This window comes from Lissotriton helveticus, chromosome 4_1 (genome assembly GCF_964261635.1).
Source record: "Lissotriton helveticus chromosome 4_1, aLisHel1.1, whole genome shotgun sequence".
In the NCBI taxonomy this organism is placed as follows: Eukaryota; Metazoa; Chordata; class Amphibia; order Caudata; family Salamandridae; genus Lissotriton; species Lissotriton helveticus.
In genome coordinates this window covers 203,347,817-203,369,583 of record NC_136063.1, presented here as the reverse complement: position 1 = coordinate 203,369,583, position 21,767 = coordinate 203,347,817, and the positions used below count along the sequence as shown (strand labels likewise).

General features: G+C 44.2%; 1 protein-coding gene across 18 annotated transcripts in view; it reads right to left on the bottom strand.

Moving 5' to 3' along the window:
* The window catches only part of PTK2 (protein tyrosine kinase 2), an 858,662-nt gene that overhangs the window by 98,729 nt on the left and 738,166 nt on the right, over nucleotides 1-21,767 (bottom strand). For all 18 annotated transcript variants that reach the window (XM_078686693.1, XM_078686689.1, XM_078686690.1 and 15 more), the window contains one exon: nucleotides 14,717-14,823. In XM_078686693.1, the coding sequence (XP_078542819.1) occupies nucleotides 14,717-14,823 (107 nt within the window). The remainder of the gene's footprint in view (nucleotides 1-14,716; nucleotides 14,824-21,767) is intronic.

The window sequence follows — 21,767 nt, the reverse complement described above, 5'->3', positions numbered from 1 at the left end:
AGCATTAGTATAGTTACTGCTTTGTGCAAAAGGAATGCGTTACTTACCTGTAACTGCAGTTATCCAGTATTGGTATCTTTCATAGATTCACATGCCTAAATCATTCCCCGTCGTCGGGATGGGAGTCCCCGGTACATAAATAAAGTAATGTCCCATAGACATATATATATATAGCAATAGGCCAAGTGCCTCACATTAGTAACATCTCCATGTCCTTTTGTAAAAAGGACCAAACTTCGCAGAAGAGCCAATCAGCTATCACCACCCTCTGGAACCTTCCTGGAAGGAGCTCTAGTCCCTCAGATTTCCGTAAGCACAGTGCTAAGTAGGTGTATTACTGAAAGAACTAAGGTGAGCCCTTCCAGGGGAGGTCGGTGGGTGGGTTGCATGTGAATCTATGAAAGATATCAATACTGGATGACTGCAGTTACAGGTAAGTAACGCATTCCTTATCCAGTATTAGGGTATCTTTCATAGATTCACATGCCTGAATCAGAGTAGTAAGCAAAGATAATAAGCAATGATAAGCACATTTCGGATGGTAAAGTATCATAAATTCACCAGATAGTAACATATCAATGTGAAAACATAGAAAGTACCAAAATGCAATTAAAGATAATAGTAATGAACACAAGAGAGAAATGTGCATATACACAAGATGATGGTGGAATGAAGAGAAAGGCTCACCTCTATTGAAATAGATGATGGAGCACTGCTTGTTCCACTGCTGCATCCTTCATGAGTTCTGTATCCAAGCTGTAATGCTTGGTCAATGTAAGCGGCGTCTTCCATGTTGCCGCTCTGCAGATGTCTGTAATGGGCACTCCTGCAAAGAGCACCATGGAGGTCGAAATCGCCCTAGTGGAATGGGCTTGAAGCTTGGAACGCAGGGGTTGTCCTGCTTGCAGGTGACAGAAAGTAATAGCTGCAGAGATCCATCGAGAGATACTTTGTTTAGTTAGTGGAAGACCTTTCCTAGGTCGACTGTAAGCCACAAAGAGTTGGTTGGTTTTGCGAAATGTCTTTGTTCTGTCAATGTAAAATTTAAGGCAGCGTTTAAGATCCAGAGAATGTAAAGTTATTTCTGCTGCCGTTTGAGGATTTGGGAAGAAGGATCGTAAGACTATAGGGTCATTGAGATGAAAGTCCGACGGGACTTTAGGCACAAACTTAGGATTTCTTCGTAGTATAACCCTGTCGTGTTTGAATTGAAGGAAAGGGTCTTGAATTGAGAATGCATGAAGCTCACTTACTCGCCTTGCCGAAGTAAGGGCTAGAAGGAGTGCCGTTTTCCAGGAAAGATACTTAAGATCAGCTCTGTGTATCGGCTCAAAAGGGTGTTTCATAAGCTGGGCAAGAACTGTGTTAAGTTGCCAAGTGGGAGGTAAAGTCTTCACAGGAGGGAATGTCCTGAATAGGCCTTTAATAAACTGTTTAATTAACCTACTAGACCAAAGAGAAGGGCCTGCAGAGGATCTTCTGAAACGGGATATTGCTACCAGGTGAACTTTAATGGAAGCGTGTGCAAGACCTGAATTCGTCAGATGGAGAAGGTAAGGCAATATTTTTTCCGGAGAAGATGAAAAAGGGTGTATCTTTTTAGACTTGCATCAGATGCAGAACCTCTTCCATTTTAAGGAATATGTTTTGTTGGTACTGTCGGCTCGAGCCCGAGCGAGAACTTCCCTGCAGGGCGGAGGAATGTCTATGCCATGGAATTCTCTGAACTCAGAAGCCAAGCGGATAATTTGAGTGATGCTGGATCTGGATGTTGGACTTGTTACTGGCTCATTGTGAGTAGAGAGGGAATCGGCTTCAATGGGATTGGCGGTTCCAGGGACAGAAGATGAAGCTCTGTGAACCAATGCTGGCGCGGCCATGCTGGAGCTATCAAGAGGAGAGTGCAAGGTTCCGCTTTCAACTTCCTGAGGACTCTGGGAATCAGGGGAAATGGAGGAAAAGCGTACGCAAAGACGTTGAACCATGCGATCGAAAAGGCATTCCCTAGTGATCACTTTTGGGGTCACCAGCTTGCGAAGTGTTGACATTTGGCGTTCTGCTTGGTAGCGAATAGGTCCAGGTGAGGGATGCCCCATTGGGAGAAAATGCTGTTGAGAGACCGTTGAATCAACTCCCATTCGTGGCACATTGTCTGTTGTCTGCTTAGTGAGTCTGCGAGAACATTGTCTGTTCCTGGGACGTACTCTGCCCAAAGGGAAATGTTGTGATGAAGAAACCAATTTGAGATTTTTTATGACTCGTGAGAGAGTGTCAGAGGACGAGTTCCTCCCTGTTTGTTTAGATAGTGCATTGTCGTGGTATTGTCCGTCCGCACCAGCACTAGAGAATTTTTGATCCTTGGAAGGAATGCCAGAAGAGTTAGGTAGACAGCTCGCAGCTCGAGGAGATTTATGTGAAGTTTCCGCTCGGAAAGGGACCACTTTCTGCTGATCCGGAGTTCCTGGGGGAAAGCTCCCCAACCTTCCAGTGACGCATCTGTTGTGATGGTATGTGGAGAAGCTGGAAGTCCCAAGCGATCGAAAAGCTGTAGACCGGCGTTGAGAGACCTGGTCGCGCCTTCTAGAGAGGGTGCTTTGACAAGCCAGTCGTCTAGATATGGAAAGACTTGATGGTGTTGCTGTCTGAGATATGCGGCCACCGGAGAAAGGCATTGAGTAAAAATGCGTGGCGCCGATTTGAGTCCGAAAGGCAGGACCCGAAATGGGTAGTGCCTGCCCGCCACAGCAAACCTCAGGAACTTCTTGTGATTCCGGTGGATATGGACGTGAAAATAGGCGTCCTGAAGATCCAAGGACACCATGTAGTAGTTTGCGTTGAGAAGTTGCAGCACCTTTTGAATGGACCCTATGCGAAACGACTGCTTCTTTATAAATTTGTTGAGACTTCTCAAGTCTAGTATTGGTCTCCATTTATTCTCTTTTTTCCGCACCAGGAAAAAACGGGAGTAAAACCCCTTCCCCCGTTGACAAGGAGGAACTCTTTCTATAGCTCCCTTCCGGAGCATCAGTGAAAGCTCCAGGAGTAGAAGACGTAAGTTCTTGTGAAGCATAGGTCGGGGAGTGGTTTGAGGAGGAATTTTTATAAACTCCAGCGAGTGTCCGAATTGAACCAGCTGGACGACCCAGCAGTCTATTATCTTTTTCCAATTGTGCAGAAAATGAGAAATTCTTCCTCCAACTCTGGAGGGTGGAAAGGAAGTGGAGACCGGTGGCAGTGAAAAATCATTGCCGCCGAGCGGCGTCTTTCTGTTGACCACCTTTTCCTCGAAAGGAGGACTTAGTGTAAGACGACTGTTGTTGCTGTTGACGCTGTTGGTACTGTGGCCGATATTGCTGATTGAAAGAGTAGGAAGATCGGTAGTGCTGGTAGTCTCCTTTCGTAGAAGACTGTCCCCTTCCTCTTGAGCCACGAGAAGGAGGGTTTTTAAATTGAAGCGTACCCAAACCTCTAGCCGTATCGACATCCTTTTTTATGCCCTGAAGAGCGTCATCGATGTGTGTGCCGAAAAGAAGCTGACCGTCGTAGGGCATATCAAGAACTTTAGTTTGTACTTCCAGTCGGAATGCCGTCGCCTTTAGCCAACCTTGGTGTCGTAGTACTCCAGCACCGGCCAGTTGGGGAAAACCAGTAGAGGCGATATCCATCGCACAATCGATGATCTCGGACGCCGAAAGTTCGCCCTCCAGCAAGATCTTTTTTGCTTATTCCTTTGAATCGTCCGGCAAGGCCCCAAGATATGGGGTAATGTCTGCCCACATCTGTCTATTATAGCGTCCTAACAGTGCCAAGGAGTTGGAAGCACGCACTGTTAATGCGGACATGGATGAGAAACGTTTCCCAATATTATCAAGCCGTCTACCTTCCTTATCTGGAGGAGCGGTCTGTGGTGCGGAAGGATTTTTAGATTTCCGCTGAGTGGCCTGTGTGATGACCGAGTCAGATTTGGGGTATCCGGTCAGTTGGAAACCTCTGTTTATAATCAGTGATTAGAAATTGGAGGTCGGAAACCAGGGACGCCGGTAGGCAAACCATAGGAGGTGGAGGGGGGTGGTACTCTTCAGGATAATCCACCTGGTCCTCCTGCTCTTGGTCATCATAGCCCGAGCTGTCGTGGTACTTGACGTGAAGTTCAGATGGGCTTGTTGCAGTTCTGAACATACCGCCATCGTCAGAATCTTCCTCCTCCAGGAGGTGAGTAGGTGGCAAAGGCTGGACCCTACTAGGTGAATGTCAGCGTGCATTTTGTGTCTTAAGGTGGACATATGCACTATGTAGTTGAGTTCTGTTGTCGTCGACGAGCCCGTCGATGGCGAAACGTCGACGTGCACCACCGGTGGTAACGTCGACGGAGAAACCGTCGACGGAGCTGTTGTCGATGGTGTTGACATCGTCGATGGGGTCCCCGCCGACGGCGTCGTCGTGGTCGACTGTGCCGCCGTGGTCGTTGACGGAGTCATCGTTGACGACGGGGTAGTCGACGATGATTTCTTTATTTTTATTGTCGACGAGATAGATCTACCAGCCGTCAACGATGAAGTTGTCGTCGTCGACGTGGATAAAGTTGAAGACGATACAGAAGTTGAGACTGTCGTCGTTGACGAGGTTACAGTCAAAGATGTAGATGGAGACTTCCTCGTCGCTGAAGCCACCGTCGACGAGGCCGTCGTCGATGAGGTGGAAACAGGCTTCTTCAAGGTGTGAAGAGCCTCCTGAGGAGAAACTTTTGCCGGCAGTGCCTTCGAATGCGCCTCTAAAGACTTTTTGTGCGTCTTCGTTTGAGGTGGCTGCGATGAAGGCCCTGGAGAGGCAGCTCTAGGTCTTTTCTGAGAGGAATGTAAAGACTTGGAGGAGCATTCACTCTCCTCAGAAGACACGGCTTGGTCTTTATCTTTAAGCCTCTGCAGCCAAATTAAGAGGCGTTCCTCCCTGTCTTTGAGTATGTTAGAAGAAAAGGTACAACATACCTTACAGTCCTTTGAAGAGTGATATGGGTAAAGGCAATAGAGAAAGTCCTTGTGTTGATCATCCACATGAAGTCTCTTTTTACCATAGGAAGCGCAGGACCTAAAAAGGCCTTTCTTAGGAGTATCTGTCATGAAGAACCGGAGAACTCCACACAGATGAAAGAATTTTGAAGAAAAAAGCACTTGAAATCCAGAAACCAAGGAAAGTTGAGCAGAGCTCAGTGGAGACTCCCTTAGCACGACGAGCGGTAGAAAATCTGAGGGACTAGAGCTCCTTCCAGGAAGGTTCCAGAGGGTGGTAATAGCTGATTGGCTCTTCTCCGAAGTTTGGTCCTTTTTACAAAAGGACATGGATATGTTACTAATGTGAGGCCCTTGGCTTATTGATATATATATATATATATATATATATTATATATATATAACACACACACATATATATATATATATATAACACACACACACACATATATATATATATATATATATATATATACACACACACATTGTTCATATATCTATATATATATATATATATATATAAAGTCCTTTCTGAGCCAAAAAGGGAGAGACCACACAGGGGAGTCTGTGGAGGGAGTTCTTTTAATGCCAAAGTTAAAACCAAATATCAGGGCAAATGCATTTCGGCATAGATTTGCCTTCGTCAGCGCCAGATGGTTTTTCAGGAGGCAGGCAATATGATCGGTTTAAATACCTCTCCCCCTCCTGTCCGGTGAAAAGGTAGCTCCGCCCCCCAAGCAGCATGTGCTGTTAATTGCTGGTTAGTTCTCCCTGTAGGACGCCCAGTACGTCAATACTACAATGTCCAGAATGCTGTGGGCTGGTCTCACAATACAATGGGGGTGGATGAAATTAAGCGGGCCGTTTTCACCTGTGAAGTTCGTGGCTGTCATCTCCTCTGCTCCCCGTACTGCACAACCACAAAGTCCCAGCAGTTTCTTAGGCAGGGGTAAGACTGGCAATTCAGCTCACCCAACGTGGGGCACAGTGGCTCTCAGCACTGCCGTTTCTATTGCCGGATCCATGGGTGGGTGCCAGACCATCCCAGTACCCTGGGAACGAGAGATATTACACGGAAGCGGAAAGCCAGCTTGGTCCGGACCACTTGTAGTGCAGGGGTCTCTCAAAGCGCGTTACTGGAGCTCGCGCCAATTATGTGAACAAAGTCCTTTCTGAGCCAAAAAGGGAGAGACCACACAGGGGAGTCTGCGGAGGGAGTTCTTTTAATGCCAAAGTTAAAACCAAATATCAGGGCGAATGCATTTCGGCATAGATTTGCCTTCGTCAGCGCCAGATGGTTTTTCAGGAGGCAGGCAATATGATCGGTTTAAATACCTCTCCCCCTCCTGTCCGGTGAAAAGGTAGCTCCGCCCCCCAAGCAGCATGTGCTGTTAATTGCTGGTTAGTTCTCCCAGTATGACGCCCAGTGCGTCAATACTACAATGTCCAGAATGCTGTGGGACATTACTTTATTTATGTACCGGGGACTCCCATCCCGGCGACGGGGAATGCTTTAGGTATGAGAATCTATGAAAGATACCCTAATACTGGATAAGCTTAGTTTAGTAAAACAACTGTTTTAATTCTCCAATATTCAGATGCTTTGGAAACTTCAAAAGCTACAGAATAGTTTTCTTCAAGAAAACATCCTAAGTATTAAGATTGACTCTGGTTAGCCAAGTGCTTGATAGCAGACAGTTTCAAGGTGGAAACAACATCGCCGGAGTGTGTTTTGGAGGCAGAAGGGAAAAAACTCTCACCGGCTCAAGAAGTGCGGACTGCATTTGGCTATTAAACCAGTTGTGTACCCTGCACCCAGTTCCTCATGTACTTCAAAGGTTAAAACACTGTGGGGAGCACAAAATTGTTGTCTTCAAAAAGTATTTTCAACTGTCTGATTCTGATTGGTGTACCCCTAAATCTTACCTCCCTTAGATTACTTTAGAGATACATTTGACGTGGTAAACCTGCAATAGTTAATTGATGCGTCATCTGCCCAATCTGGAAGCAAATTTAAAAACCGCTGCGTTAGACCTTGTAAAATCAGCTTTCTTTCCATCCGCCAGGGGACGCCAGCTCAGGGAACAGTCAAACAATATACCCAAGTATGAAATTACCCTGGTCTTGAGGTAATGTGTGACTTCCCAGCATAAAAGATTGCATAGGATTTGCTAAAGTTAACTGATAAATCCGGGTCTTCCATGAATGCAGCAAAGGAGTCCAACAGTGCTTGCAGTAACCTTGCAGTTTTGGCCATTAAAACTGTATCGTCAGCATACAGTAATAAAGGCAGTGGACGAGACCAGAGTGTCAAAAGAATGTCTAGGAATAGAAGTTCTCCATCAGCACCCTGGTATACGGAACAACTCAGGAAACAGAAGCAGATATGTAGGAACAAAGAAAGGCAATGGAGGAAAAATTATGATGATGAAAGTAAAAATAAATACAAGGAGCTCCAGAACCAATATAAACTTATGATCATGGAGGCAAAAAAAAGATATTATTGCGAACAAATTGAAAGTGCAAAAAACTCTAAAAAACTTTTTGATATAACTAGACAGCTTGCAGGAGACGTTCCCGATTTGAACCCTCCATGTTCGCAAAGTTTCTGTGATTCACTAGCATCCTTTTTCTTCACTAAAGTGAACGATATTTTCTCTGCATTTACCGCTGCAGATAATCTAGACACTGAGGACACGACAATGCCCCGTTCTGATAATATTTTTCCCCAATTTATAGAAATCACAGATACTCAAACTCACGACATTCTCAAAGCCATTAAATCCGGTTCAGCACTAGACCCGTGTCCTCTGCAAACCCTCCGTCCATTGATGGACACTGTGATTCCTGTTATAACACAAATTTGTAACTCAATGTTCCGCACAGGAATTTTCCCCAGCCTTTTTAAAAAAACCCTATTAAAGCCTCTTTTAAAAAAAACAGGATTAGATAAAACGGAGTTGAAAAACTACAGACCCATAGCCAATCTTCCACTCCTGGCCAAAATAGCTGAAAAGGCCATGAATAATCAACTTGCGGAATTCATCGAGCAATACCAGCTGCTCGATGAAACCCAGTTTGGATTCCGCAAGTTTCACGGAACAGAGACGGCGCTCATTAAAGCGGCAGATGACATCCGTCTAATCCGGGATCAAGGAGGTGCAGCACTGCTGGTGCTACTGGACTTGTCGGCTGCCTTCGACACGGTTGACCATAAGATCTTGGTCAACCGTGTCGAGGAGATGGGTGTGCAAGGTTTGGCTAAAAAATTACTGGCATCTTTTCTGGCGGACAGATCTCAGGCGGTCATCTTAGGACAATTCGAATCAGCTGAGCTGTCCTTGCCATGTGGGGTACCTCAAGGTTCATCCCTGAGTCCGACACTATTTAATATTTATGTGTCGGACCTTGCTAAGACCATCAAAGCACATGGGATGAACCTTACCTCATATGCGGATGACACTCAGTTGGTCCTGGCCGTCAGAGACGATGGGGATAGAGTAGCGGAGAATTTTAGGGCAGGTATGTTGGCTATCGGACAGTGGATGTCGGCAAACTGCTTAAAATTGAACTCCGAGAAAACCGAGGTGGTAACCTTTGGCCACCTCAGCCCCACCTGGTCTCAGGTGTGGTGGCCATCATCTTTTGGAACTTTGCCGAAACCCTCTACGAAGGTGAGAAATTTGGGCGTCATCTTTGATGATAGCCTGAACTTCATGGCACATGCCAACCAAATAGCTGCAACAGCATTTTATAAACTACGCTTGGTAAAGAAGGTTCTGCCTTTCCTCCCTAAAAATGTCGGCAAGACATTAGTCAGCGCTCTTGTCCTGTCAGCATTGGACTATTGTAATGGCCTGTTCGCCAATACTCAAATCAGAGTCATCAAGAAAATGCAGACAGTTCAGAACGCTGCAGCAAGACTTCTTGCTAACATTCCCAAGTTTGAACCAATAACTGAAGTCCTGAGAAGCTATCATTGGCTGCCCATCAGAAATCGAATTAAATTCAAAACCTTGTGTATTGTCTATAAATCACTACATTACCAAGCACCTCAATTTCTGAGAAACCATTTGGTTCCATATATTCCTTCTCGCCCACTCCGTTCAGCTAAACAGAATGATCTGATTGTTCCACGGACCAAGTTAGTCAACTGGGGAGACAGACGTTTCCTGGTTGCGGCTCCAAGGCTATGGAACACACTTCCTCAATCCATCAGATCTAGTCCTAACCTGCTTGTTTTCCGGAAGAAGTTGAAAACGTGGCTGTTTAACCTTTAGAACCCACTGCTTATCTCAGGAGAGCTGTTGACATTACAGCGCCGAGATGCCTGCGGGCAATTGTTCGCGCTTAAGAAATGTTAAAAATAAATACATAAATAAATAAATAAATATCAGGGCTTGCTACAGCTTGTTTATGTATAAGGTAAACAAGGAGGGGGTCAAAATACACCCCTGTCTCACCCCTCTTCCAATGTTAAAACAAAATCTGAAGAATAACGCACCAAACCCACAGTATTTGCGTGGAGGTCCCTTAAAAAATAAACAATGTCCCTGTCCACACCTACAGATAACATAAGCTGCCACAATTTGTCTCTGTTAACCCGATCAAAGGCCGAAGTGAAGTTCATAAAATCTAAATGGATAGAACCTGAGCAGGCAACAGTATGTTTATTGAGGACCAGATATAGAGTCAGACATTGGTCCACTGTCAACCTGCCCGACCAAAGACTATACTACACGTCAGATAGAATATTGCTTTCCTCCATCCACAACACTAGTTTGTCCAGGAGTGCCCGTCCCACCACCTTAACCACTGAATCAATCAGTGAGAGGGGCCTATAACATTGGGGGTTGTCCCCGTCACTCTTTTTAAATACAGGTACAATAATAGAGGTAGCCCACAGCTGTGGAGGGGCCCACACAACTGCAGCATTTAAAGTTTGGGTCAATACTGGAGCCCAGACCTCTGTCATCAATAAACAGGTCTTGTGGTAGCTCATCCGATCCTGTGCCCTTGTTCTGGGATAAACCTTGTATACCCTTCTTCACTTCATCTAAAGTAAATAGCAGCTTGGAAATCCCATCCTCCTGATTACCTTCATTCCCATCGTTGGAGATAACACTGCCGGATGTTCCTTCAAAAACGAAAACCCAGCTATCTTCACTGATGTGAGAGTCACGAGATGCCATGTCATCAGATGCAAATAGGGGGTTGTTAATAAAACTCCAAAACGTGGCGCTACTTCTCAGCGTGCTTGCTTCTAGAAAGTTATCTATCGCTTTATCTCTTAACCACTTGGATGCTAAGGGGTGTGCTAGGAGGACCATTGAATTTCCATTGAAATCAATGGAAACTCCATGACGAGTTACCCTTGTCATTAGCACTGAAGGGGTTAAAGCATTCTTGTGTCTCCCAGTTTCTGCTTTGTACTTCTTATGGCAATTCTCGATAAGGCCAGAATCCATAGGATTGGCATTTAAGGCAGGTTTTAAATGTTATAATGCTTAGGAACAGATAATTTGAAACCATTTAGGTGCCATATTGCCCTGCTGGTGGCACAGGAACATCCAAGTGAGTGGACATATCGTGAGAGATGGGTTTGCCCCCAAGAAATCTCTGGGGTTCGAATCACTAGTTAAACAGATTGTAAACTCAGTTTTACAGTTAGAAAAATGGGGCTGATTAAAGCTTTCCAGCACTACTTGCGATCATCTGAGCCTTCGTTCCTGACTGGCTACTTCACACGTTCAATTTACCGCTAGGGGATTGACTCGCACCGCCTGTGACCATTGTATGGATAAGCAAACTAGGCTCTGCTGGATTGAAATAGATCAGGTGTTAAGGAAAATGGGTGCTGAAACAAAAATAAAATCAATTATTGTATCGCTCCCTCTGCCTGTAAAGGGGAGGCTTAAATAAAGTGCATTAGAAGCAATAAGCTTGTCAAAGGAAAAATCAAGAATAAATTGATTCAAAATCCCATTTAACATTATGCCTTGATGAGAATGTTCCACATGCAACCCCCAGGGAGACATACAATACTGGGTGCTGTTGGCTGCTGCCTAAGGATATTACAGACATCATGCAATGGGCCTTTGACAATATAAAATTCAGCAACGAGTTATCACAGACCCTGCAGAACAGCATAATAATATTCGGAGAGCAGAAACCCCAGTAGATAGTACTTCAAACCTTCTTTCAACTGCCAGGGATACGAAAATGAGGGTCTGCCGGCCTGGGACTCAGTGGCAGGAGCAAAGAAAGACATGTATCCCTCCAGGAAGAAACAGTTGGTAGTAACCCAGGTTTCTTGTAAAGAGATGACCACAAATCTTCTAAAACATTCATTCAGTTATCCTCCTTAAATCTGGTCGAAAGTCCGGCAATGTTCCAGCTTAATAAATTCAGCATCTTGAGATTGGATCCAGCTACGGCCTCAACAGGGGTTGCAAGTGGAGACTGGACACCATTGCTTAAAGCATCCTGTACTATACGTCACTCACAGGCATCGAGGGAACTCTAGGGAGCGTATCTATTCGAAGTGGCCATCTGGTAGGAAGCTGAAAGCTCACCACGCTGCTCCTGGGCCTGATTCTTTGTAGTATGGAAGGGGAAAACAGAGCATCAGGCCTAAAAAAAAGCCAAAAGGGCTAGGATTGCAGTAGAAATGCTGCTGGTATATGCATGCTCAAAGGATGCAAGAACTTTCCCAGCAGCTAAGGGCCTGATAAAGTTTATTATCAGGCAGTCCCCCTAAGATACTTTCACGTCTTTTCCAATCCAATTCACCCTCTTTACTGAGTTAATACATAACATAACACGTGTATTTGTAAATCGCATGTTCACCACTACGGGTATCTTGGCACTGAATAACAGATGTTTGTTGCTACCCAACTCAATGGTACTCATTTTATCGACCTCAGATGGATGAAAGGCTGCGTGGACCCACTGGGATTTGAACCTGTGACCATGTGGTCGAACACAGGCCCCTGAAGTAGACTTATTAGTCCACTGAGCCACCGGACCCGGCCAGTTAATCCATCCACCTTCATGTGCACACAGAGAAGAGTGCATCACCAAACAGTGAGTTACCTTGTTCTTTAGTTGGCTATGGTTCTATGAAATAGGAGGTTTAAGCAGGGTCAGATTTCCCAGCACCACAACGTATGGCGTAGCTTCTGGTGGGAGGTTAATGACCACGTCTTTGTTAGAATGAAAAAGGAGCGCACATCTTAAATTACCAAAGTTCCCTAGCATCACTCCCTGCAAGGGATGCTGCAAGTTTTTACTACCAATGTTGGACCTGCCTGGCCCCTCCGAACTAGGAACAAAAACAGTTTTAGCGCCCACAGCCTGTTGGGCGATTAAATTGTCCTGTAGAGCGGAGACTGACAACAGGGGGGGGTTGCAGCGTGGAATCTAGGTTGTTGACCTATTCTCACCTTATTCCCTGGATCCCACTCCTGACACAAGAGGTCACAGCCGGGGGATAGCCACTGGGGAAGAGATGGTTGCTGGTGCTTCGGGAAGTGTCCAGGGCAATTTACAATTGATTCGCTCAGTTTCTATTGCCACCAGCCGGTCAAATATCGGTTGCAATTTTTGAAGAAAGCATCAAATAACACCCCCATCTAGTCTTTGTCAGACACATCCACCTCCATCGTCTTGGTGGTGGTTACTCGGGCGCATAGATTTGGAGCAGGTATCCACCCTCTTTCTTTTCCCTGCATACCAAATACCAGCAATGGAATCCAACAGTATCTCAGGTTCCAAAGGAAGAGGGACTCCGCTAGGCCTCGTTGGAGCTCCAGCAGTAGGCCGAAGTGAGCCATGTGTAAGAATATTCAGACCCTGATCCAATAAGGAAGGGGTCTCCAGTCGTAATCTCATCTCAGGGTGCATTCGCAATTGCTCTACTTGATGGTAGTGGAGGGATGGGAAGAGAGGAGAGGGAGTGTTGGCGTTCTGCCAGTTGGATTTTCTTATTGAGAACCACTACAGCACGCTGCAAGAATCCGTCCAGGGATGTAATAGTGTTAGGCTTCGAAGTATCTGCAAGTGGTTTACGTTTTCCTATGCTCAAGGAAAAGTGTCAAAACAATTGCTGGCAGAAAAAAGAAAGAAAAATAAAATAAACAGAGTGTGAGTGTGTGTGTTTTGGAGGGGTGGTCCAGCCCACCCTCCTTCAGGTGATGTCTATGCTCAGGCACGTGTCTGTGGTCTCAGTTGGCGCATAAGAGCACTGCAGGATTGCTTGCCCCTCCTCTTGGGCAAGCGGGCTCCTGGGTGTTGGAGTCTTTAGGGAATGTAGCATGCAGGTTGAGGGCATCCTGCTCCGCGGTTGACACTTAAGAGTGCCTCAGGATTGCTGGCCTCTCCTCCTCTGCAAGCGGGCTTCTGTTTGCTAGGGCTCCCCAGGAAATGCGACAAGCAGGTTGAGGGCGTCTTCACCTTCTAATGAGTTTTTTGTTGATAACTAAAATATTAAGCTTTGACAAGTTGTGTGACTGGGCGGTGTGTACTCCCTGTAGTAAGCCCCACGTATTAGGAGCTTCATCAACTTCTCCATCTCCTTCCAGTGGGATTGATTGTCCCTGGAGAGGCAGCCCAGTTACATGCCCCATGCATTGGCCTTTGGTTTCTGGGACCTCTTACTGTGAATGGAACCCTTTCTTGCTGCAAAAAATACATCATCCAACCCATGGCTGAAGGGAGCTGCTGGAACCAAAGCATAAGCAAGAAATAGGAGCCCTGGTGCATTGAGATGAATTGGCTCTGGGGTAGCATTCTCGACTGTCCATGACGGATTGCAAGAGAAAACACTCTAAGGTAAAGCTTGTGTGCTGTTGCATTTCGGACAGATGGTGACGTCTTGTGAATCAAACTTCTTTGACTAAAAACAAGTTGCAAAAGTCCAGATCCAACACAAATTAGCAGGAGTATGCAGGGCATGTATATTTACAGCAACAAATGGCCCTTAAATAACTTCAAAGCCTGTGATCCAGTATGAAAAAACGCATTATGGTATAGACACATGTTACTAACAATATACTCAACAAAGAAAAGCAAGACAGGACAAATAGGTACGATTTACCAATATGGGAAATGTCAGCCTGTGGTAAAGACAAGGCGAGATTCAATGGAGTTTTCCCAGTATCAGATGTCGACAGGAACCCAGTAAAAGGAGGGGCTAATATTTCTACATCCACATATCTCGCTCAAAAAGGGATTTAGTGCAGGAGAGATGCGAAAAAGTGACATTTGTTAGGAGTCTGTGTTTAGTGGGCATAAGCAAAACTGAAAGAGCTTGAGTGGGGCATCTGATTATCTACATACAACTAATGTACAATTGAATGAAGTTATTGGCCAGCTGACATGTTGCGTGCCTAGCATGCTTGACATAGCTGTGATGTGATTGAGCTACAACATTTCCTATTGTACAGTCTGCATTAAAACCCTTCAGGTCCATATCAATTGCAGATTATTTATCCACGTGTAAATCACGACAGCAATCACTCATTAATGACTGAAGTTTTTTTCTTCTTTGATCATGTAGTTTTCAGTCTACTTTGCCAAATATTTCAGCGACTTGGCTGATATCTCAGAGCTGTTGCCTCCTTCAGCCTTTTTTTTTACATGTAAAGAATGCTATACATACGATTCTGAACAAAGCTGTCATCCCTTCGTTGACATATAAATAAACTTACCTTTATTCCTTCATTATAGCTGTCTACTGGATTGTTAAGACTTGCAATGCTACCCAGATGGCTTGGGGCTCCAGGACGAGGTGGTTTCTTTGGTGGAGCTGCATGATCTAGTGAATAAAATGTGTAATGCTCAAACTTGCTCTCCGTGGAAATTAAATATAATATTTCAGATACAATTCTTCATATGGCAAAAACACAGAAATGACAATACAGCAAACAGAACTATAAAAGATATTGTTTATATTATACCCATATCCCAGTCTAGTTAAGCTTAATGATCCAGAGAGGTCTCCAACCTTTTGTGTAATAAGAGCTACTTATAATATATCACATGTTGACATAGTAATATATCACATTTTGACATACCTAGTTTACTGACTGAGGGAGTGGAAGGGCTCCCAGACCAGGCAACCAACGTTGGCTCAAAACTGTTGTCATGGAACATAGCGGGCCTTACCTCTAAACTTGACCAGCCAGATTGGGGGGGAATATATTGATACTCATGACATATGTGTTTTCCAGGAAACCTGGGCGGTGGAACCAAAATATAGGGCAGGTTTCGTGGCTCACTGCGAGGGGGCTGTTAAGGGCCCAATGGGTAGACCGTCTGGGGGGCTCTGTGTTTGGGTTGCTTTAAATCTTGGTTGTACGGTTAAGCGAATTGAGACGCATTCACCAGACATAACCTGCATTACCCTGACTCATAGGAATTTTCAAAAATTTGCAATTGTAAATGTCTACTCCCGCCCGATGAAGTATGGTGGGATCTCACCAGAAATCACCAGTCTGACAAACCTTTTAGCCAGACTGGAAGGAAATTATAAATTGATAATTTGTGGTGATTTTAATTGTCATTTTGAGCCGTTAAGTGGTGACATACCTCTGATCACGAGGAAGAGGACTCCACTTGGTTAATCCTCCCCTAAACATGTATTCCACCAGTCAATGGACTCCGCTAGCCCTTCAGATAACATCTTTGACCCTGAATTTTGCATTAAGGGCTTGCAATGGCCGCTTCCCAAGTGATAGTCCCGGTCGGCCAAAGTTTAAGAGACCTGGTCAGTCCTCGGCCATTGACTATATCATGATCAGTATGGAGCTATGGCAAAAGGTAAAGGATTTTGCTATAGGAGAAAGATCTGAGAGCGACCATAACCCTCTAGTCATGACTTGGGACTGCAAATGGTCTGGGACTAATAATATTGGTAAGGAGAAGTTCCAAAACAATCTGGCCATTGTAGAGGGAGGGAGGCGGATAAGATGGATCAAGGTAAAAGAATCAGAGGAATCATTACCTTAACTGTATGCTAGTATCATCCCAGTATTAGAGAGGGCTAGTAATCTGGCAGGGAAAATAATGTATCCTGATTTTGATAGTGAAATAGGAACCTTACACCACAGACATACTGAGGCTCTGGCTAGTTTTTTTTTTTAATAGGAGTGGCACGCATAGTTTTAAATCTGGAGGCCTTAGGAATTCTTGGTATACTAAAGCATGCAGGGTAGCGAAACAGGCCTTCTTGACAGAATTGAAGGAGTACGACTATTTATGTATTAGGGAAGCTAGGAAGGGCCACAGGAGTACCATAAAGAACGCAAAACTTGAATGGGAAACAGCCAAGTGGCAAGAAATTAAGAGGGCCCTTGATCACAAAGACAGTAAATGTTTTTGGAACCTTATCCATCACGGGAAAGTAGAAGGCAGAACTACACTTGACCCTAACATCGACGAAGACACTAGGTTCTCGTATTTTAAGGGATTATACTCTACTTCCCCTTTAGAATTAAATTTAAATAACACTCCAGTTTGTAATTTTAATCCTCGAAGTTTACTTGATGCACCCCCATTTGTACTGGGAGTAGTGGAATCCGCCCTGGCTAAATTGCAACCTAATAAAGCCCCAGGATTGGAAAAAATCCCAGGTGACTTATTCAAAAGTGAACAGCTAATTTGGGCCCCCTACCTTGTAGCACTTTTCAATGCAATTCAGTACGGTCTCCCTGCGCCGCCAACGTGGGCTGGCGCTGAGATCGTCCCAATCTACAAAAAGGGATCCCCATTGGAACCCTCGAATTATAGGCCTATCAGCCTTATCGATGTTCCGCAAAAACTGTATGGGAGGTTACTGCTGGGGAGATTACAGGAATGGATCGAAGAACAGGCCATACTGACCCCTCTCCAAGCAGGCTTCAGGGCCAAGATGTCCACTGTGGATCAATTATTTAGGTTACAGCTGATTCACTGGAAACATGTAATACTCGAGCAGGGGAGTTTATATCTAATGTTTGTTGACCTAGAGTCAGCTTTCGATATGGTTGACCGAGACCAACTATGGAAGATCTTGGACACCATGGGGGTTCCACCTTATCTCTGTTTACAACTGCAACGCCTTCATAAAGGCACTTTTGCCAGAGTGAGGTATGGAAAAGATGCACAACTGACGGCCCATTCCCGGTCAGGGTTGTGTACTGGCGCCAACCCTTTTTTCGCTTTTCCTCAATGGTTTAGTGGAAGATCTATACCACGGAAAGGATCTTCATTCCCCAAAATTAGGCTCCCGCAAATTTTCAGCATTGATGTTTGCGGATGATACCCTGCTCCTTTCAAAGTCACCCATGGGGATACAGAGAGTACTAAGGGAATTTACTGATTTCTGCAAAAAGAGGAAACTTCAAGTTAATATCAACAAAACGAAATATATGGTGTTTAGCGCCAAATCTTCTTCCTACCCCCATCCAGTTACGAATGATATTCCACTGGAGCGCATCAGTGTCTTTGAATATCTAGGTTTGACACTGAATGATAAAATGGCCTGGACCCCCCAAATTGAAAAGGCGAATCTGAGGCTTACTCAGACAATAGGTGGGATAAGGAAAGTCAATAATGGCTGTTCATCGAAAGCAATAAGTCCCCTACTGGAGATTTACGAAGTGCAAGCTCGCTCGGCGGCTTTATATGGGGCGGAACTTTGGGGGCATAGCAAAACAAAAATATTAACGATAACTGAAAATAAATTCCTCCAAAGTATCACAACGTTGCCAACTAATACCCCACTGGTCCCACTTAAGATGGACCTGGGTGTCCTCCCTGTGGAGGATCTTATCTCAAGTCGACCACTGTTATACTGGCGTCGGCTTTGGAGTACTGAGGAGCGAAGTCCCTACAGGGAGGACCTCAGGACGTTCCTACAGCTACCAGGAGCAGTTAGAAGAATACCTTGGCTGTCCTTTGTAAGGGACTCCTTTAAGGTAATTGGGAGAGAGGATCTTTGGGCAACCCTGGAGGAAGCATGCGCAATTACCCCGAAAAAAACCCTATCCAAACTCCTGAAAGATCACAATCTGTTGTCTTTAAACCAAGTGTATTCTATCGCAAGCTTGACTTGGGTGTTTCTGAATTACAAATCTAGCTATTCCTTTGAACAGACTTTGGATACTATACATCCATCGTCGACAAGGAGGCTTTACCTTCAATTCAGATATAGCACCCTTCTGTTATTTGCATTAACAAATAAGTGGACAGACGATTCTTGTTATCTCTGCCCTGGTTGCCATGTGAAAGAAGAAACAGAAGCCCATGTGGTCTTTTTTTGCCCGGCCAATAAGCAGGGTAGGGAAAAATGGATCATACAATTATGCAGGAACCTGGCCATAAGGAACTACTCAGTTACACTCAGAATTTTAAAATCTGAGATGGAACCATTATTTGTTATTGCAATGTCTACATTTTTGCAGGAAATGTGGATAAAGCGAGGGCGATTTTTAGAAATCGATGTCTAGATAACAAGATTTTCTAGTTTTAGCATTTTCACTCTGGAGTTTATGTTTGTTCTTAATTGGCCCCAACATAAATGTTTAATAGATTTTTTATGTTTTTTATACTAATTTATTTTTTTAGACAATTGGGCCCCAAATGCTAAACTGTATGAATTTTGTAAATGTTATGGCCTACGCTGCTCTTCGTTGTTTTTTCTATTGTCACAATTGTAATTCAAAATATGGATGTTATAATTTAAATTGTTGTATTTTAATCTATGTACTTTTATGACCCAAAAAGTCGAAATAAAGTTACTATGATGATAAGAGCTACTTATGTTCAACAAAAGTCATCCATCCCGAACTACTGTGTTAGAGTAGTGATAGGTAGCACTCCATCCAAGACTGTCTGCAGTGATCACACCAGTGCATTAGTCAGGGTTGTCTGCCCTAAAGTAAAACAGCACCATCAATTTTGAATACGTTTACATGGGTAATAAAAAACATTCATAGCTACAACCCTCCAGGGCCAAAATCATAATATGAGTAATACATCTCTCCAACTCAAATAATATCTTTCAACTAATTTTGAAAATTAACAATTTTTCTCCAATCATTATCTTAGGAGTTCTGAAAATATACACATTTTCATCTCGAGTACATGCTTTTTAGTATTGGGATACTAATAATTCAACAATCAAAACTTTCAAATTTAGTAGTCTGGGCCGCACAGTAGAGAGCTACTCACAGGTAGCTGGAGCGCTACTTGCTGGCAATGCCAGGAGACAATTCATTCTCCTGCTGAGGTAATCAGCTAAGACTAGCGAAACTACACACAGGTTAGTTGTGATATAGAATCTTGCTATACATACAACTTTTAAAATCCTGACTTGCATATACTGGGGAGGATCACAAAACTGGACAATTCAGACACAATATCAGATTTACACAATTCTAGCTATTCCAGAGTATCTCTAAATTCTAGTTGGTTATCAAAGGACAGCACAGAACTTCAAAGGGAGATGAAAGAATTGGGCATGGGGAAGGAGTGCATCTCTGTTAGCCAGGAGGGTTTTTTCCAGTATAGGCTCTAAAAACTCTAAATGGGCCTTCAATGCAGGTTTTAAGCTACTCGTAAATCCAAATTGCGCAATGTCTTCACTGGGCCTATAAAACTAAGTAGGCAGAGCTTCAGCTGTTGATTAAGTTATATGTTATCTAAGGTTAAGAATCTTGACTTCATCATCGATAACAACCTCTCCCTTAAGCCTCAGGTGTCTAAGGTCACGGCTACCTGCTTCTCTGTTCTCAAATGGCTCAAGAAGATCCTCTGGCTAATCCATCCAGCCATCCAGAGAACAGTGAAGCAGGCTCTGGTGACGTCCAGATTGGACTATGACAATGAACTATACCTGGGCGCAGACATCATTGATCCGTCGCCTGCAGATCATTCAGAACACGGACGCTCGTCTTATTTTTCGGCTGCCTAGATATGCTTCAGTTTCATTGCTGCTTCACAAACTACACTGGCTTAGGGTTGATAGGCATATCAAATTAAGGCCTTATGCTATATGTTCCGGGCCAGACATGGCTTGGCCCCTTCATACATTCAAGGCTTTGTAAAACCATATGTGACCACCCGACAGTTGAGATCATCCAACCTCTCATTGTTTACAATGCCCAGGTTTTGTCTTGCTCGCATGAAGGGTCGCTTGTTTTCCTACCTGGACCATAAACTCTGGAATTCCCTCCCGGTTGCTCTTAGGATCTGTCACTCCCTGCTTATCTTTCGCAAGAACCTTAAGACATTGCTTTTTAGCTGTCATGTCTGACTTTCCGCTATACAGGTTTCAGTTAGCTGCCCACGGCGGTTCTGCTTGTTGCCTTGTCCAGCGCCAAGAGACCCTTTTTGGTAGTCACGCTCTCCATAAGTTTCCATAATAATAATAATAATAACAGTATGTCAGAAACTCTTAAAAAGATGAAGAGAGGGTGTGCTGTGTGCACCATGGCTCTAATGGAAAAGACATGGTAAATAATTATGTGAAGGCTTACACCTGTAAAACAATTTTAAATACCTATGATTGAATAAGCTGGCTTGCTACCCAGTTCCTCAGACCCATCAACTGTCTCAGTTTTAGGCACTGACACTGCTTCTCCTTGTCCTCTTCAATTGGCCGAACTCTACTTGGGACCTTGACATAAAGTCCAATATGTCCTACAGGGCCCGTTATTTTGCAAAGGGTACACTGTCCTTGTTTTTGTCACAGTGAATCCTTAAACAGTTGCACCGGGCGCAACCATGGACAGTGTATCCTCCCCTGTAGTAACCCCAAAGGATGTAGATGTTTTGGGGGGGGTGTTGGACAACCCAAGATATTGCGTGCCGTGAAAAGAGCAGGGGCAGATGGCTTCTGCAGGGCACCCATTGCCTTAGCTGTCTCTGTGTCCTTCTTAATTTTTTTCAACATCCAATGAACTTGTGCTCCAAATTGGTGCTCACCGTCAAAAGATTAGCTGAGGAGATGTTGTAAGCCTGGTTTGAAACCAGACATGTACAGCAAAGTTTGTAAGGATAGGTTTAGCACACTGCTATTCATGCCAAGATGTAAAATGACAAAGGCCTGTTACCACTCCAGGCACAGTATTACAGCTTTGAACAGGGGTTGCTTATATTCATTTCAGGTTGGCTTGGTTGGTATTTTACCAATTCAAAGCTGTAATACTGTGCATGGAGTGGTAAAAGGCTTTTGTCATTTTACAGCTCAGCATGGATAGCACTGAGCTAGTCCTATGCTTAAAAACTTTGCTGTAGAAATTTATTTATTTATTCAAAGTTTTGTATAGCGCGAACAAGATCCTTACAGATATCAGAGCGCTTCACAAACACAGGATGGGGGCAGTAGGAATGAACAGAGAAAATGGTAGCAATATAATAGTCATTAACATGGTAGGATAATAATAACATACATAAAACATGTCAGTATACAATCAGGTAAACAAGTAATATCAAAAGGCACAAGTCCTTGTTCCCACTACAGAGGTGTTCAGGTACACCATGGGTGTGTGGATGGCTTATATCAATGTTTTAGTGTAGAGAGAACTGAGTGGGGGCATCGGGAGAGTGAGTCAGTAAACCAACGTGTATCATATATTGGTCGGTAGTAAGAGAATAGCGTAGTGGTGTCCCCATCACGCAGAAGTATAGTGCCAAAGGACCAGGTGAACAGTGGTGCAAAGCAATGCAGAGTCTCTGATCCAGCACCTATAAGGTTCAGGAGATCTTGGCCAGAAG